This window comes from Salvelinus namaycush, chromosome 41 (genome assembly GCF_016432855.1).
Source record: "Salvelinus namaycush isolate Seneca chromosome 41, SaNama_1.0, whole genome shotgun sequence".
In the NCBI taxonomy this organism is placed as follows: domain Eukaryota; kingdom Metazoa; phylum Chordata; class Actinopteri; order Salmoniformes; family Salmonidae; genus Salvelinus; species Salvelinus namaycush.
Window position 1 is genome coordinate 17,521,399 of NC_052347.1, and position 19,560 is coordinate 17,540,958.

Sequence of the window (19,560 nt, forward strand, 5' to 3'; positions counted from 1 at the left end):
CTGTGCCTCAGGCTATGGACATTGGACACATAAGAACAAGGTAACACGGGTCACTTCCATAACCAACTCATGAAGTAACCACCCCCCCCAAACTCCAAGATGGAGGCGAGGAGCTGTAAATATCAAAGCTGAAAGATGATTCCTTTATAGATAAAAAAGGAAAGACAGTTACATAAATCTGTGTGAGGGACACTCAGTTTGATCAGTCTCCCATCATCATCTAGTCCATCTGTAAATAGCCCACCCAATCTACCTACCTCATCCCCATACTGTTTTTATTTGATTTACTTTTCTGCTCTTTTGCACACCAGTGTCTCTACTTGCACATCATCATCTGCTCATTTATCACTCCAGTGTTGATCTGCTAAATTGTAATTATTCGCTCCTATGGCCTATTTATTGCCTACCTCCTCATGCCTTTTGCACACACTGTATATAGACTTTATTTTTTCTACTGTGTCATTGGCTTGTTTATTGTTTACTCCATGTGTAACTCTGTGTTGTTGTCTGTATCACACTGCTTTGCTTTATCTTGGCCAGGTCGCAGTTGTAAATGAGAACTTGTTCTCAACTAGCCTACCTGGTTAAATAAAGGTGAAATAAAATAAATAAAAAAATCTGCTGTGTTGCTCTGGTACTGCATGTTGTCCAACCATATAGATGTTCAAAATGGTCACATATAGAACTTATGTTGCTCATAACTTGAGATTACATCCAGCTGTCTCTCCTTTATGTTGTCACATACTTGTCTCACCTACTACCAGACTGAGAATAAAAAATATTACATTTTGAAGAAAAATGACAGTGCAGATGTTGCTAAACACACAGATATGTCCATCTCTGAGCAGTGACATCACCAGCAGCGGAGTGATTGACAGCTAACAGCTGTATTGCCACCCAGAAAGAAGGGGCAGTGAGGTCATCATTGAAGTCACCATTGAAGTGAGTGGAATGCAGGGTAGGAATGCACTGTGTGCCAGGGGACCCATTCCATGGGAGACAACAACGATGAGCACATACTCCCCAGGGAACCATACCACTGGATAACAGCAGAGGAAAAGAGAGAGCACAGTACAGAGACACCGAAGGGATTCATTACTATAACAGAATGTTTAAATACATTTAAAATAAGAAGGGTGATGTCAGAAGGGACACGGCTGGAATAACAACAATGTACAGAAGCATGCAAGATCCCAGTGACCAATAGACAAATGAGTTATTGGCAGGAGAGGTCAAAGGTCAACTAGAGGAGTATGAAGGCAGAAGGGATTGGGAATTAAATATTCAAACAATGTACCTCATCTGGGAAAGGGTTAGGGGTCACAAATCAGAAATTTGACATTTGGGGGGAAACAGTGGAAATAGTAAGCTAGGTATACAACACAGACAGACAACATAAGGGCAGAATATCTATAGACAGTCATTTCACAGGCATGACAGAATTTAAAAATGAAGAAGGCTAGGTCCAGTGAGTTGAATAATTTATTGAGATCAAATGTAAACCACAGAGATAGGTAAACACCGGGACTGTGCCAGGGGACGATGCGATGTGCTTGACTGACTGGGGTTGTGCGTTTGTGCTGTATGATGTCATCTGCTGTACCCATCTGGATATGTGTGTCAGTGAAAGAGATGCTTTCCTGCGAGAGCGTGTATGTATCTAGGGTTGCACAGCTACCACTATTTTACCAAAGTTACTGGAATCCTCCGTAATTTTGGTAAATAACAGGTAATCTATGGTAACTTTGGTGATTTATACTTGAACTACAAAAAATGTTATTCATATATAGTATAACATTTTTTATATCTGTGACCATAATGTCCATGAGTTTCTAGTGGATAGACTATATGGTTCAAGAGAAAAATAACCTAAATAATTTTGGGAAAGCATCTACCGGTAATCAACAATTGCATTGTTTTCAATTCACTCCACAAACTTTTCAAACTATTGTATTTTTTCACAACTGCCACCAGTTTGACCCCTAAATATTTACAACAAAGACATACTGACATAGTAAAATAAACAAGTCTGTAAGATACAAAGGGTATTTTATTCTGAAACCCTCATTAAATACCAATGACATTCACTACGTTGATGGTTTATATTTAGGATGTTTTACAGCTTTGTCATCTCATTAAATTATTGTATATATTTTACGTCTGATAGGGCCACACAGAGGGCCAGAGATAATTCATGAGTATGTTTACATGCACACTAATAATTTGATATTAAACTGATTATGGCAGTAGACCAAGTATGGAAATAGTCATGTGAACACCTTACTCTGCTTATCTTGAATTGGCGTATGGTCAAAATCTAAGTAAGCATACGCCGATTAAAACATCTGGTTTTCTAGGCAATCTTTCATATTACTGCATTCTAGCTGTGCATTTGATTTGCGCCAGCACCGGTTGCACAAGACTCCCTCTTATGCGTGAATTTGGAAAAACAAAGTATGCATATCAGAAATTGTTTTCACATACAAACTTTATATGTCCCAACTCAGAATCAAAAAGGTTTTGCAAAACAGTTTGGCCACTGTGGTCGAACATATTTTTCAGATTGCTGATTTTTGGAATTTATCTGCAGTCCCATCAGTAGCCTGATTTCAGACGTAAACAGGATTGTTAGGGAAATCGTTATTCTTGCAAAGCATGTAAATGTTTTAAACAAAATCAAATTATGGTGCGCATGTAACCATGCTCACAAACACCTGTGATAATCTGAAGTACCAAAAAAAAGACACTAGATGTAATCTGATAAAATTCCATATATTTCTTGAAAGTTACAAAAATTCTGGTAGTTTACTGGTAAACTTAGAAAGTTTCCAGTAATATACCCTCCCATTGCAACCCTATGTGTATCAGGGTGCTGCATTAGGTGTGTATGGGCAGGTTCTGTGGTGGTTCTGCAGGCAGGTTATTCTGGGCCTCTTGGACTTCTTGTTCAACAGGAGCTTTAGCACCTAAATGAGAGCGCCAGAGAGAACATTCCATTACTGAAAGAACCCCTCAGAGGAGACAAAAGCAAAAATGTCCCCAACTCACTCCATCCTCGCCCTTTTTATCTCGTCTATCCCGTTTACCTTGATCTTCCAGTTTCTGCATCTCTTGGTGGAACTGTAGTTCTCCGTTAGGACCCGTAGGAGGCTGCCCCTCCACTGCCTGTTTCTCCTTCCTCTGAGACATCTCTAGCACTGCCTGACAGAATCAGACAAACATTTCATCATATGGCTACTCATAGTTTCATATTTAATTGAAGATATAAATCGCTATAGTGACAGTATGGCTTATTCTGCAGTATTTGGCTGTTCATAGTATGGCTGTCCTCCATACCACTGTGCAGAGTAAGTGGTGGTTGTCTACCTGTTGGTACTCTCGTCTCTGGGCCTCCAAGGCCTTGCCCCTCTCCTTTAGCAGATCCTGCTCCTGACGAAGAGACTCCGCCCTCCTACCTAGCTCCTCCTCCTTGGTCCGCAGCTCCGCCTCAAACCGCTGGAGCTCAGCCTCTGTGAACACCGGCTTGGTGTCATCTAAAGTCTGGAGGGATGGGGAAGACGAGTCTGACATGACTCAACACACAAACTATAAAATGACCCAACGTCCCTCACTCACTTACATCCCAATCTTTAGGGTTGTTGAACTCTTTCTTGTCTGTTGATTTAAGGAACTCTTCCAGGCTGACGAGTCGATCTTGATTGATGTCCACCTGTCAAAACAGAAAACAGCTGAAAAAAGTAATAGATAACAGACCGAGAGTGAACGGATGACAGGTGAACCGACAGAGAGTGAACCGACAGAGAGTGAACCGACAGAGAGTGAACCGACAGAGAGTGAACGGATGAGAGGTGAACCGACAGAGAGTGAACGGATGAGAGGTGAACCGACAGAGAGTGAACGGATGAGAGGTGAACCGACAGAGAGTGAACGGATGAGAGGTGAACCGACAGAGTGAACAGATGAGAGGTGAACAGACAGAGAGTGAACAGATGAGAGGTGAACCGACAGAGAGTGAACGGATGAGAGGTGAACCGACAGACTGAACGGATGAGAGGTGAACAGACAGAGAGAGGAGAGAGGTGAACAGACAGAGTGAAAGGATGAGAGGTGAACAGACAGAGAGAGGAGAGAGGTGAACCGACAGAGTGAACAGATGAGAGGTGAACAGACAGAGAGTGAACGGATGAGAGGTGAACCGACAGAGTGAACGGATGAGAGGTGAACAGACAGAGAGTGAACGGATGAGAGGTGAACCGACAGAGTGAAAGGATGAGAGGTGAACAGACAGAGAGTGAACGGATGAGAGGTGAACCGACAGAGTGAAAGGATGAGAGGTGAACAGACAGAGTGAAAGAATGAGAGGTGAACAGACAGAGAGAGGAGAGAGGTGAACAGACAGAGAGTGAACGGATGAGAGGTGAACAGACAGAGTGAAAGGATGAGAGGTGAACCGACAGAGTGAAAGGATGAGAGGTGAACAGACAGAGAGAGGAGAGAGGTGAACAGACAGAGAGTGAAAGGATGAGAGGTGAACAGACAGAGAGTGAACGGATGAGAGGTGAACCGACAGAGTGAAAGGATGAGAGGTGAACAGACAGAGAGAGGAGAGAGGTGAACAGACAGAGAGAGGAGAGAGGTGAACCGACAGAGTGAAAGGATGAGAGGTGAACAGACAGAGAGAGGAGAGAGGTGAACAGACAGAGAGAGGAGAGAGGTGAACAGACAGAGAGAGGAGAGAGGTGAACCGACAGAGTGAAAGGATGAGAGGTGAACTGACAGAGTGAAAGGATGAGAGGTGAACAGACAGAGAGAGGAGAGAGGTGAACAGACAGAGAGAGGAGAGAGGTGAACAGACAGAGAGAGGAGAGAGGTGAACAGACAGAGAGAGGTGAACCGACAGAGAGAGGAGAGAGGTGAACAGACAGAGAGAGGAGAGAGGTGAACAGACAGAGAGAGGAGAGAGGGATAAAGACAGAGAGAGGAGAGAGGGATAAAGACAGAGAGAGGAGAGAGGGATAAAGACAGAGAGAGGAGAGAGGGATAAAGACAGAGAGAGGAGAGAGGGATAAAGACAGAGAGAGGAGAGAGGTGAACAGACAGAGAGAGGAGAGAGGTGAACAGACAGAGAGAGGAGAGAGGTGAACAGACAGAGAGAGGAGAGAGGGATAAAGACAGAGAGAGGAGAGAGGTGAACAGACAGAGAGAGGAGAGAGGTGAACCGACAGAGTGAACAGATGAGAGGTGAACAGACAGAGAGTGAACGGATGAGAGGTGAACCGACAGAGTGAAAGGATGAGAGGTGAACAGACAGAGAGTGAACGGATGAGAGGTGAACCGACAGAGTGAAAGGATGAGAGGTGAACAGACAGAGTGAAAGAATGAGAGGTGAACAGACAGAGTGAAAGGATGAGAGGTGAACCGACAGAGAGAGGAGAGAGGTGAACAGACAGAGAGAGGAGAGAGGTGAACAGACAGAGAGAGGAGAGAGGTGAACAGACAGAGAGAGGAGAGAGGTGAACAGACAGAGAGAGGAGAGAGGTGAACAGACAGAGAGAGGAGAGAGGTGAACAGACAGAGAGAGGAGAGAGGTGAACAGACAGAGAGAGGAGAGAGGTGAACAGACAGAGAGAGGAGAGAGGTGAACAGACAGAGAGAGGAGAGAGGTGAACAGACAAAGAGAGGAGAGAGGTGAACAGACAGAGAGAGGAGAGAGGTGAACAGACAGAGAGAGGAGAGAGGTGAACAGACAGAGAGAGGAGAGAGGTGAACAGACAGAGAGAGGAGAGAGGTGAACAGACAGAGAGAGGAGAGAGGTGAACAGACAGAGAGAGGTGAACCGACAGAGAGAGGAGAGAGGTGAACAGACAGAGAGAGGAGAGAGGTGAACAGACAGAGAGAGGAGAGAGGGATAAAGACAGAGAGAGGAGAGAGGGATAAAGACAGAGAGAGGAGAGAGGGATAAAGACAGAGAGAGGAGAGAGGGATAAAGACAGAGAGAGGAGAGAGGGATAAAGACAGAGAGAGGAGAGAGGGATAAAGACAGAGAGAGGAGAGAGGGATAAAGACAGAGAGAGGAGAGAGGGATAAAGACAGAGAGAGGAGAGAGGGATAAAGACAGAGAGAGGAGAGAGGGATAAAGACAGAGAGAGGAGAGAGGGATAAAGACAGAGAGAGGAGAGAGGGATAAAGACAGAGAGAGGAGAGAGGTGAACAGACAGAGAGAGGAGAGAGGTGAACAGACAGAGAGAGGAGAGAGGGATAAAGACAGAGAGAGGAGAGAGGTGAACAGACAGAGAGAGGAGAGAGGTGAACAGACAGAGAGAGGAGAGAGGTGAACAGACAGAGAGAGGAGAGAGGTGAACCGACAGAGTGAGGAGAGGTGAACAGACAGAGAGAGGAGAGAGGGATAACGACAGAGAGAGGAGAGAGGTGAACAGACAGAGAGAGGAGAGAGGTGAACAGACAGAGAGAGGTGAACCGACAGAGAGAGGAGAGAGGTGAACAGACAGAGAGAGGAGAGAGGTGAACAGACAGAGAGAGGAGAGAGGTGAACAGACAGAGAGAGGAGAGAGGGATAAAGACAGAGAGAGGAGAGAGGGATAAAGACAGAGAGAGGAGAGAGGGATAAAGACAGAGAGAGGAGAGAGGTGAACAGACAGAGAGAGGAGAGAGGTGAACAGACAGAGAGAGGAGAGAGGTGAACAGACAGAGAGAGGAGAGAGGGATAAAGACAGAGAGAGGAGAGAGGTGAACAGACAGAGAGAGGAGAGAGGTGAACCGACAGAGAGAGGTGAACCGACAGAGTGAGGAGAGAGGTGAACCGACAGAGTGAGGAGAGAGGTGAACAGACAGAGAGAGGAGAGAGGGATAAAGACAGAGAGAGGAGAGAGGTGAACAGACAGAGAGAGGAGAGAGGTGAACAGACAGAGAGAGGAGAGAGGTGAACAGACAGAGAGAGGAGAGAGGTGAACAGACAGAGAGAGGAGAGAGGTGAACAGACAGAGAGAGGAGAGAGGTGAACAGACAGAGAGAGGAGAGAGGTGAACAGACAGAGAGAGGAGAGAGGTGAACAGACAGAGAGAGGAGAGAGGTGAACAGACAGAGAGAGGAGAGAGGTGAACAGACAGAGAGAGGAGAGAGGTGAACAGACAAAGAGAGGAGAGAGGTGAACAGACAGAGAGAGGAGAGAGGTGAACAGACAGAGAGAGGAGAGAGGTGAACAGACAGAGAGAGGAGAGAGGTGAACAGACAGAGAGAGGAGAGAGGTGAACAGACAGAGAGAGGAGAGAGGTGAACAGACAGAGAGAGGAGAGAGGTGAACAGACAGAGAGAGGAGAGAGGTGAACAGACAGAGAGAGGAGAGAGGTGAACAGACAGAGAGAGGAGAGAGGTGAACAGACAGAGAGAGGAGAGAGGTGAACAGACAGAGAGAGGAGAGAGGTGAACAGACAGAGAGAGGAGAGAGGTGAACAGACAGAGAGAGGAGAGAGATGAACAGACAGAGAGAGGAGAGAGGGATAAAGACAGAGAGAGGAGAGAGGGATAAAGACAGAGAGAGGAGAGAGGTGAACAGACAGAGAGAGGAGAGAGGTGAACAGACAGAGAGAGGAGAGAGGGATAAAGACAGAGAGAGGAGAGAGGTGAACAGACAGAGAGGAGAGAGGTGAACAGACAGAGGAGAGAGGTGAACAGACAGAGAGAGGAGAGAGGTGAACAGACAGAGAGAGGAGAGAGGGATAAAGACAGAGAGAGGAGAGAGGTGAACAGACAGAGAGAGGAGAGAGGGATAAAGACACAGAAACAAGGAAAAACAGGAATGGAGGGTTAAAACAGAGAAGGACAGAAATCCAAACAATACTAACGTTCTTCATGACATGCTCCCTCATCCTCAGCCTCTCTTCCTCCATCTCCATCATATCATCCTCCTCATTCTTTGGGTCGTAGACCTTCTCCAGCTGGTGGTAGAGGGCAGGAGAGAGCTGTTACTATACCGCACGGACACACACACACACGTGAGGGGAATATGCGTTACCTCTTTGGCAAAGAGGGCCTCTAGTTCCTGCTCATCTAAAACACCATCTCCATTCGCATCTACAGGGAGGAAAATAAACATTATTTGAACACATACAAATGTCATCATCATGTAATAGTAGAGTGCAGCTTAACTGACCATGCAGTTTGAAGAAGGTCTTTGGGTTAAACTCTGTTGGGTCCAGTCCATCCGTCTCCTCCCATACCTCACGCAGTTGAGCTACACTGCCCTGATGGAGAGATAGAAAAGAGAGATTCCATTCTACTGGTCTCACATACAAAAAGCATTCCCTCCATCTTACTCGCTCTCTCCGTCTTTCTCTCTCACCGGAGCGTTGACCTTGGGGTGCTTGCGGTGTTTATCCTTCAGCTCCTCCATCCTCTTCTCCTCCTTCTCTCTCTTCTCCTGGTCTAGACCCTTGAGGTACTCCCGTCTCTCGTGCTCCTTCAGCATCTCATAGCGTTTGAACTCATCATGTCTCTCTGCATCGTAGTTCTCTAGGTCTTTAGTGGCCTAGCAGGGAGACAAGAGGACAAGGATGAGGGAGATACTGATGTACATTGGCCTAGCAGGGAGACAATAGGACAAGGATGAGGGAGATACTGATGTACATTGGCCTAGCAGGGAGACAAGAGGACAAGGATGAGGGAGATACTGATGTACATTGGCCTAGCAGGGACAGAGGACAAGGGGGATACTGATGTACAGTACCAATCAAAATTTTGGATACACCTACTCCTTAATTTTTTTCTACAATGTACAATAATAGTGAAGACAAACTATGAAATAACACATATGGAATCATGTAGTAACCAGAAGGTGATAAACAAATCAAAATGTATGAGATTTTTCAAAGTAGCCACCCTTTGCCTTGATGACAGCTTTGCACACTCTTGGCATTCTCTCAATCAGCTTCATGAGGTAGTTACCTGGAATGCATTTCAATTAACTGGTGTGCCTTGTTAAAAGTTAATTTGTGGAATTTCTTAACTTCTTAATGCATTTGAGCAAAGAGAAAACAACAGTCCATCATTACCTTAAGACATTAATTAAGGTCAGTCAATCTGGAACATTTCAAGAACTATGAACGTTTCTTCAAGTGCAGTCGGAAAAACCATCAAGAACTATGATGAAACTGGCTCCCTGCAGAGGATGAATTCATTAGCATTAACTGCACCTCAGATTGCAGCCCAAATAAATGCTTCACAAAGTTCAAGTAACAGACACATCAACATCAACTGTTCAGAGGAGTCTGCGTGAATTAGGCCTAAATGGTCAAATTGCTGCAAAGAAACCACTACCAAAGGACACCAAAAAGAAAAGACTTGCTTAGGCCAAGAAACATAAGCAATGGACTTTAGACCGCTGGAAATCCTTTGGTCTGATGAGTCCAAATTTGAGCTATTTGGTTCCAACCGCCATGTCTTTGTGAGACGCAGAGTAGGTGAACAGATGATCTCTGCATGTGTGGTTCCCACCGTGAAGCATGGAGAAGGCACACTTAACCAGCATGGCTACCACAGCATTCTGCAGCGATACACCCTCCCATCTGGTCTGCGCTTAGTGGGACTATTATTTGTTTTTCAACAGGACAATGACCCGAAACACACCTCCAGGCAGTGTAAGGGCTATTTGACCAAGATGGAGTGCTGCATCAGATGACCTGGCCTCCACAATCACCCAACCTCAACCCAATTGAGATGGTTTGGGATGAGTTGGACCACAGAGTGAAGGGAAAGCAGCCAACAAATGCTCAGCATATGTGGGAACTCCTTAAAGACTGTTGGAAAAGCATTCCAAGTGAAGCTGGTTGAGAGAATGCCAAGAGTGTGCAAAGCTGTCATCAAGGAAAAGGGTGGCTACTTTGAAGAATCTAAAATCAAAAATATTTTGATTTGTTTAACAGATTCCATATATGCTATTTCATAGTTTTGATGTCTTCACTATTATTCTACAATGTAGAAAATAGTAAAAAAATAAAGAAAAACCCTTCAATGAGTAAGTGTGTCCAAACTTTTGACTGGTACTGTATATTGGCCTAGCAGGGAGACAGAGGACAAGGGGGAAACTGATGTACATCGGCCTAGCAGGGAGGCAGAGGACAAGGATGAGGAAAATACTGAAGTACATCAACACCAGTGTTATGATACAAGTAGATAAGAATCAGGGCCCGTATTCATAACGCATTCCAGAGTAGGAATACTGATCTAGGATTAGCACCCAATATAATCGCATTAATTATGATAAAAGATGGCGCCGACAGACATACATGGCAGCTCTGCTTCTAGCGCTTAAGCAGCTTTGCAGTATTTTGTTTTTTTGTGTGTTATTTCTTACATTATTAGCCCAGAACGTTTTTTGTGTTATTACATACAGCCGGAAATAACTTTTGGAAATCAGAGCGGCGGTAACTCACCAGCACTACGACCAGGAATACAACTTTCCCGAATACTCAGGAGGCTTGCACACCCTCCACCGCTTCCAAGTATATTACTCGCTAATATTCAGTCTCTGGACAATAAAGTAGATGAGCTCAGGGCAAGGATCTCCTTCCAGAGAGACATCAGGGACTGTAACATACTCTGTTTCACAGAATCATGGCTCTCTCCGGATATACTGTCCCCGTCCATACAGCCAGCTGGGTTCTCAGTACATTGCGCAGACAGGAATAAAGAACTCCCAGGGAAGAAGGGCGGTGGTGTATGTTTCATGATTAACTACTCATGGTGTGATTGTGATAACATACAGGAACTCAAGTCCTTTTGTTCACCCGACCTAGAATACCTAAAATTCAAATGCCGACCGTATTACCTCCCAAGAGAATTCTCTCCGGTTCTAGTCACAGCCGTGTATATTCCCCCTCAAGCCAAAACCACGACAGCCCTCAAGGAACTACACTGGACTTTATGCAAACTGGAAACCACATATCCTGAGACCGCATGTATTGTAGCTGGGGATTTTAACAAAGCAAATTTGAGGAAAACGCTACCGAAGTTCTATCAAGACATTGACTGTAGTACTCGCTCTGATAACACTCGACCACTGCAACTCTTTCGAAATGCCTACAAGGCCCTCCCCCACCCTCCCTTTCGGCAAATGAGAACACGACTCCTTCCTATAGGCAGAAACTCAAACAGGAAGTACCCGTGCTAAGGTCTAGTCAACGCTGGTCTGACCAATTGGAATCCATGCTTCAAGATTGTTTTGATCAAGCGGACTGGGATATGTTCTGGGTAACCTCAGAATAACATTGACGTATACAAAGACACAGTGACTGAGTTCATCAGGAAGTGTATAGAGGATGTTATTCCCACTGACTATTAAAACCTACCCAAACCAGAAACCGTGGATAGATGGCAGCAGTCGCACAAAACTGAAAGCGCGAACCACTGCATTTAACCATGGCAAGGTTACTGGGAATATAGTCGAATACAAAACAGTGTAGTTATTTTCTCTGTAAGGCAATCAAACAGGCAAAACGTCAGTACAGAGACAAAGTGGAGCCGCAATTCAACGGCTCAGACACGAGACGTATGTGGCCGGGTCTACAGACAATCACAGATTACAAAGGGAAAACCAGCCACGTCGCGGACACCGACGTCTTGCTCCCGGACAAACTAAACGCCTTCTTCGCCCGCTTTGAGGATAACAGTGCCACCAACAAGGACTGTAGGCCCTCGTTCTCCATGGCTGACGTGAGTAAGACATTTAAGCGTGGTAACCCTCGCAAGAATGCCAGCCCAGACGGCATCCCTAGAAGCGTCCTCAGAGCATGTGCAGACCAGCTGTCTGGAGTGTTTACAGACATATTCCCTCTCTCCCTATCCCAGTCTGCTGACCCCACTTCCTTCAAGATGTCCACCATTGTTCCTGTACCCAAGAAAGCAAAGGTAACTGAACTAAATGACTATTTCACCGTAGCACTCACTTCTGTCATCATGAAGTGCTTTGAGAGGCTAGTTAAGGATCATATCACCGCTACCTTACAACCTAGACCCACTTCAATTTGCTTACCGCCCCAATAGATCCACAGACGATGCAATCGCCATCGCACTGCACACTGCCCTATCCCATCTGGACAAGAGGAATACCTACGGAAGAATTCTTTCAACACCATAGTACCCTCAAGTTCCTCGGCGTACACATCACTGACAATCTGAAATGATCCACCCACACAGTGTGGTGAAGAAGGAGCAACAACTACTCTTCAACCTCAGGAGGCTGAAGAAATTTGGCTTGGCCCCTAAGACACTCAAACTTTTACAGATGGACAATTGAGAGCATCCTGTCGGGCTGTTTCACCCCCTGGTATGGCAACTTCTCCGCCCGCAACCGCAGGGCTCTTCAGAGGGTGGTGCGGTCTGCACAACGCATCACCGGGGGCACACTGCCTGCCCTCCAGGACACCTACAGCACCCGATGGCACAGGAAGGCCAAAAAGATCATCAAGGACATCCACCACCCGAGCCACGGCCTGTTCACCCTGCTATCATCCAGAAGGCGAGGTCAGTACAAGTGCATCAAAGCTGGGACTGAGAGACTGAAAAACAGCTTCTATCTCAAGGTCATCAGACTGTTAAATAGCCATCACTAGCCAGCTACCACCCGGTTACTCAACCCTGCACCTTAGAGGCTGCTGCCCTATATACATAGACAAGGAATCACTGGCCACTTTAATAATGGAACACTAGTCACTTTAATAATGTTTACATACTGCTTTACTCATCTCATATGTATATACTGTATTCTATTCTACTGTATTTTAGTCAATGCCACTCCGACATTGCTCATCCTAATATTTATATATTTCTTCATTCCCTTCTTTTACTTTTAGATTTGTGTGTATTGTTGTGTATTGTTAGATACTACTGCACTGTTGGAGCTAGGAACACAAGCATTTCGCTACACCCGCAATAACATCTGATAAATATGTGTGTGTGTGTGTGTACACAAAAAATAGGTGTATGTGTACCAATAAAATTTTATTTGAAAAGGCTAAACTGATCCTAGATCTGCACCTATTCTTAGATGTTCTATGAATACAAATACAGGCCCTGGCCTCTATGCTCACTGCATTACCGTTGAGATGAGCAGCTCAAGGTCTTTGGCCTCAAAGGTGTTCTGATTGTGTGGATCCAGGTGTTCAAACTGCTTCAACAGAGAGGCATGGTCCATCTGTAAACCTTGGGGATAAACAGAGGGGTTTTAACAAGTGACTGAGAAAACATATATAATCTTGGTCTTCCAGGCCTTTAGAAACCCTCACTCTGTGTGTTGGTGCTGTCCAGTTTGGCTTTGAGCAGCATCCTGAGGCGAGACACCTCCTGTCTCTTCAGCTCATCCAGACGAGTTCTAACATGGTGCCCCACAAGGTCCAGCTCCTTACTGAGACGACCATTCTGAAGAAGATGGACAGTCAGTCAGACGCATATCAGATTCACCTTTATTCGCCAGGACATTTACTGTACATGTACCAGGAACTTGACCCAGTGACTTGATGCTGCCACAATAAACAGAACATAGATAGAATACAGACAGAATGTATAGACAAAGAATTTACACACTCGACATACAGTATGTACACTATAGATTGGGGATGGGCATTTGAAATTATTTCACTATTCAAATATGATATTTTTTCGAATATCTGGATTGTAGAAATACATGTTTTAAAGAAAACGGTACCCTACGCGTTTCAGCAGAAGGGTAAGTGAGGTGCGAGAGAGCAGCAGGGGCCGGTGTGTGTGGCACAGAGGGAGAGAGAAAAAGTTGACAAACGACTCGTGCTAGTTAGAAAACTTGTTGCTGCCATAGGTTATCTATCATACTATCTGGTAGTACCAGTCTTGACTGAACCAAATCATTGTAAAGAAGCTAGCTGGCTACAGTAGCCAGCTAATTGAGGCTATTTTGCGGCACTCCTCGTAATTGTCTACGACAACTCCATTCATATGAAACAACAGCCTACCTGTTGGTTGATCATTGTAGCCTACTCCTTCTCATTTAGCCAACTCCATTCATATGAAACAACAGCCTACCTGTTGGTTGATCATTGTAGCCTACTCCTTCTCATTTAGCCAACTTCATTCATATGAAACAACAGCCTACCTGTTGGTTGATCATTGTAGCCTACTCCTTCTCATTTAGCCAACTTCATTCATATGAAACAACAGCCTACCTGTTGGTTGATCATTGTAGCCTACTCCTTCTCATTTAGCCAACTCCATTCATATGAAACAACAGCCTACCTGTTGGTTGATCATTGTAGCCTACTCCTTCTCATTTAGCCAACTTCATTCATATGAAACAACAGCCTACCTGTTGGTTGATCATTGTAGCCTACTCCTTCTCATTTAGCCAACTCCATTCATATGAAACAACAGCCTACCTGTTGGTTGATCATTGTAGCCTACTCCTTCTCATTTAGCCAACTTCATTCATATGAAACAACAGCCTACCTGTTGGTTGATCATTGTAGCCTACTCCTTCTCATTTAGACAACTCCATTCATATGAAACAACAGCCTACCTGATGGTCGATCATTGTAAAGTACCCCTTCTCATTGAGCCAACTTAATTCATATGAAACAACAGCCTACCTGATGGTCGATCATTGTAAAGTACTCCTTCTCATTGAGCCAACTTCATTCATATGAAACAACAGCCTACCTGATGGTCGATCATTGTAACCTACTCCTTCTCATTTAGCCAACTTCATTCATATGAAACAACAGCCTACCTGTTGGTTGATCATTGTAGCCTACTCCTTCTCATTTAGCCAACTCCATTCATATGAAACAACAGCCTACCTGTTGGTTGATCATTGTAGCCTACTCCTTCTCATTTAGCCAACTTCATTCATATGAAACAACAGCCTACCTGTTGGTTGATCATTGTAGCCTACTCCTTCTCATTTAGCCAACTTCATTCATATGAAACAACAGCCTACCTGTTGGTTGATCATTGTAGCCTACTCCTTCTCATTTAGCCAACTCCATTCATATGAAACAACAGCCTACCTGTTGGTTGATCATTGTAGCCTACTCCTTCTCATTTAGCCAACTTCATTCATATGAAACAACAGCCTACCTGTTGGTTGATCATTGTAGCCTACTCCTTCTCATTTAGCCAACTCCATTCATATGAAACAACAGCCTACCTGTTGGTTGATCATTGTAGCCTACTCCTTCTCATTTAGACAACTCCATTCATATGAAACAACAGCCTACCTGTTGGTTGATCATTGTAGCCTACTCCTTCTCATTTAGCCAACTTCATTCATATGAAACAACAGCCTACCTGTTGGTTGATCATTGTAGCCTACTCCTTCTCATTTAGCCAACTTCATTCCGTAATTTTTATTCTATTTTGCATCGATTAGAAATCTCCCACTTCCTTTGCTACACATTGAGCCTCCGACTGTAACACCACTTTGATTGACCAACAATAACAACAAGCTACACGTGTGAAGGCTACCGGAGTATCTTTTTTATGGGCCGCACTCATAAAAACTGTCATAAAACTGTTGTGTTATTAAAATGTTTAATGTAATGGTCTATCCTTGTAGGCTATGTAGCAATGTCACATAGATACTTTTATGACATTTTAGACTAAGCATTTTCATTGTTAAAATAGACCATTAAGTAATCGAATACTAACGTCCATTCAGATATTCAAATAACCTGTGCCAATCCCTACTATAGATGACTTGTGTAACATTATAGGTACTACACAAGGAGGTGAGGGGGTACTTAGTGAGTTAATACTTTGAAAAACGAATAAAAAATTACTAAGGTCAGAAAATATAAGACAAGGGGAAAAACAACAGAGAGAGAGAGACAGACCTTGATGTCCTCTGTGTTGGCAGTCTGGAGTTTCTCTCTGAAGTGGGGATCTGTCTCCAGCACCTCAATCACCTCTCTCAGATACCGGTCATAGTATAGGCCTGTGTCCTGCAACAGACAGGCAACCACACACACACACACACACACACACACACACATCACACATCACGCATCACACATCACGCATCACACATCACGCATCACGCATCACACATCACGCATCACACATCACGCATCACACATCACGCATCACACATCACGCATCACACATCACGCATCACACATCACGCATCACACATCACACATCACGCATCACGCATCACGCATCACACATCACACATCACGCATCACACATCACACATGGATACACACACACACACAGACAGAGAACAAAGGCGTACCACATTATCCTCCTGTTTGTCCTCCTGGGGAGGCTGTGCTTCCTGGGGGGTTGCATTGCGGTCGAGGGGCACTGACCAAACCTCCAGAGACATGGATAGGAGCAGCAGCCAGCCAGGATCCAGGTTCATCCTCCTGCAAGAGAAGTATGAACTAGAGGTCGACCGATTAATCGGAATGGCCGATTAATTAGGGCCGATTTCAAGTTTTCATAACAATCGGAAATCGGTAATTTTGGACACCAATTTTGCCGATTATTGATTTATTTTATATATATATTTTTTTTATACCTTTATTTAACTAGGAAAGTCAGTTAAGAACACATTCTTATTTTCAATGACGACCTGCACGGTGGGTTAACTGCCTTGTTCAGGGGCAGAACGACAGATTTTTACCTTATCAGCTCAGGGATTCAATCTTGCAACCTTACGGTTAACTAGTCCAACGCTCTAACCACCTGCCTCACGTGGAGCCCGCCTGTTACGCGAATGCAGTAAGAAGCCATGGTAAGTTGCTAGCTAGCATTAAACTTATCTTATAAAAAACAATCAATCAACCAATCATAGTCACTAGTTATAACTACACATGGTTGATGATATTACTAGTTTATCTAGCATGTCCTGCGTTGCATATAATCAATGCAGTGTGCATTCGCGAAAAAGGACTGTCGTTGCTCCAACGTGTACCTAACCATAAACATCAATGCCTTTCTTAAAATCAATACACAGAAGTATATATTTTTAAACCTGCATATTTAGCTAAAAGAAATCCAGGTTAGCAGGCAATATTAACCAGGTGAAATTGTGTCACTTCTCTTGCGTTCATTGCACGCAGAGTCAGGGTATATGCAACGTAATTATGACATAACATTGAAGGTTGTGCAATGTAACAGGAATATTTAGACTGATGGATGCCACCCGTTAGATAAAATACGGAACGGTTCCGTATTTCACTGAAAGAATAAACGTTTTGTTTTCGAGATTATATTTTCCAGATTCGACCATATTAATGACCTAAGGCTCGTATTTCTGTGTGTTATTATGTTATAATTAAGTCTATGATTTGATAGAGCAGTCTGACTGAGCGATGGTGGGCACCAGCAGGCTCGTAAGCATTCATTCAAACAGCACTTTGGTGCGTTTTGCCAGCAGTTCTGTTGTTTAGGAATTCAAGCCTATCAACTCCCGAGATTAGGCTGGTGTAACCGATGTGAAATGGCTAGCTAGTTAGCGGGGTGCGCGCTAATAGCGTTTCAAACGTCACTCGGTCTGAGACTTGGAGTAGTTGTTCCCCTTGCTCTGCATGGGTAACGCTGCTTTGAGGGTGGCTGTTGTCGATGTGTTCCTGGTTCGAGCCCAGGTAGCCCAGGTCATTATTTATTTGAGGCTAAATTGATTTTATTGATGTATTATATTAAGTTAAAATAAGTGTTCATTCAGTATTGTTGTAATTGTCATTATTACAAATAAATAAATAAAAATTAAAATTTAAAATCGACCGATTAATCGGTATCGGCTTTTTTGGTCCTCCAATAATCGGTATTGAAAAATCATAATCGGTCGACCTCTAGTATGAACATATAAGATTTGTCTATGTCAATTATATATTCAGACATTATTCAGCTATCTGTCATTTGGTACTGAACATCAACTGAATGATGTTTGACATCTGACAGACAGAGGCACATCACAGGAGGCGTATCCTGTTGCATGGACATTATATGGGAACTGGCAGACTGACCATCAGATACTGTGGGCTAGTGACGCACTGTCGGCTAACGCGAAACCTCGCTGAATGAAAGGTCTACGCTCGGATTTCCCGTGACAATATACAGCTTTTCAGTAGAAAGCGCAACAACACGCAACAGAAAAGACACTACCGCCCTCTTGAACAACAGCAAGCATGAGAGAGAGGCTTCCATCCATCTTGCATCCCCCATTCATATTAAATGCGCGAATCCCGCTAGAAAACGTCTGGCAACGCCAACAGGCCAAATGTAGTATTATGTACACTCGGTGTGACATGAGGGATTCTCGCTTACCGTTACTTGTTGATCGGTGGCTAATTCTTGCCCGTTGTATTAGCCAGTTAACGTTACTTTCTTTACCGAAAGCTTTCCGAATTTTTTTTTTTTGTTGCGTCGCAGCCGAAAATGACGTCAAAAAGAAGCGACTGTGTGTGACCGATTGTATGGGTACCGTCCGTTCTTATAACGCGTTCAACTACTATTCGGAACTAGGAAATTCGTACATTTCCGAGTTTGCTAGTTTTGAGTTTCCTAGTTCCGACTATTACATGAACGCGGCATTATTATACCCCAGCGTCCCCATCCCGTCCGTTCTTAATAAACTGTAGTTCAGTGGTCTCGTCAGAGAGGAAGAGGGGAAGCGAGAGGATTTACTACGCCCAAAATATATCCGCGTGAGATACGCCCTTTTTTGCATGGAGGGCTATGAGAGGGTGTCGAAATAAGTTTTGTAATGTTTAGGCTGTTACAAATGTACGTATAGAAGTGGATTCACGTGGCATTCCGGGAACTTTGAGAAAAACAACTTAGTTGTGCCTGTTGGTCACACGCGTATCTGCCCTCTCATTGGCTAAAATGGTCTCACCTGATTTCTCCTGCCTTCCATCGTTGATGACATATGTTTCCGTTGTTAGAATGGTCAGTCTTGTCAATATAATAGATCATCTTTGGTCTCGTTCCAATACAAAAAAAACTTACATTTCCTTTACTTCTTCTTTATCTTATGAAAAACACCCACATATGCGAAGTACAGTTATTGTTTTGAAGTTAAATAAGGTAATAAATAAATAAGTGACATTGTATTTCATTTACGTTGTAAGGGTGACTTATTTCCATAAGGTTGTTTGTCCATCACACACATCACATATAAAGAGAAAAGAAGTCAAATATCAAATTCCAACATGTAAAAGGTATGTATTTATTTAATTAAAATAGATAGCTATGTATATTATTTAATCAATTACCTTGTCACTTCACATACAAACACAAACAATGGTGAATTGAAATAAATTAACATTATGTAATTGCACATAATAAATAAATTGATAAATAATAGATTAAGGACATACTATCAACAACATAATGACAAAGAATCACAGTCATGAAATAGATAATAAATATGGCACAAGAAACACAATGAATAAATAAACAATATTCAATTAAAGTAATTTCAAAATATGATAATAAATTGTAGAGCATTTGAGGTCATAAAGAGTTGATATCAGTTTCACTGATGAGCTACATGCAGGACTTTGATTG

General features: G+C 43.7%; 1 protein-coding gene across 3 annotated transcripts; it reads right to left on the reverse strand.

Moving 5' to 3' along the window:
• Nucleotides 1–1,471: 1,471 nt before the first annotated feature.
• Nucleotides 1,472–18,447, reverse strand: LOC120034200 (nucleobindin-2-like). Of its 3 annotated transcripts, none has more exons than XM_038980673.1 (13): nt 18,316–18,447; nt 16,277–16,409; nt 15,876–15,983; nt 13,299–13,431; nt 13,112–13,215; nt 8,372–8,545; nt 8,171–8,261; nt 8,033–8,091; nt 7,863–7,955; nt 3,620–3,709; nt 3,367–3,540; nt 3,087–3,201; nt 1,472–2,966 (listed from the first exon to the last, which is right to left on the reverse strand). In XM_038980673.1, exons 2-13 carry the CDS (start codon nt 16,403–16,405, stop codon nt 2,878–2,880), a joined length of 1,359 nt encoding a protein of 452 aa, XP_038836601.1. In that variant the 5' UTR covers nt 16,406–16,409; nt 18,316–18,447; the 3' UTR covers nt 1,472–2,877. The 3 variants fall into 3 exon arrangements, with proteins under 3 accessions (XP_038836601.1, XP_038836599.1, XP_038836600.1); XM_038980671.1 differs by having other exon boundaries at nt 8,360–8,545; XM_038980672.1 differs by having other exon boundaries at nt 8,360–8,545; nt 16,277–16,427; nt 18,316–18,438.
• Nucleotides 18,448–19,560: the final 1,113 nt, after the last annotated feature.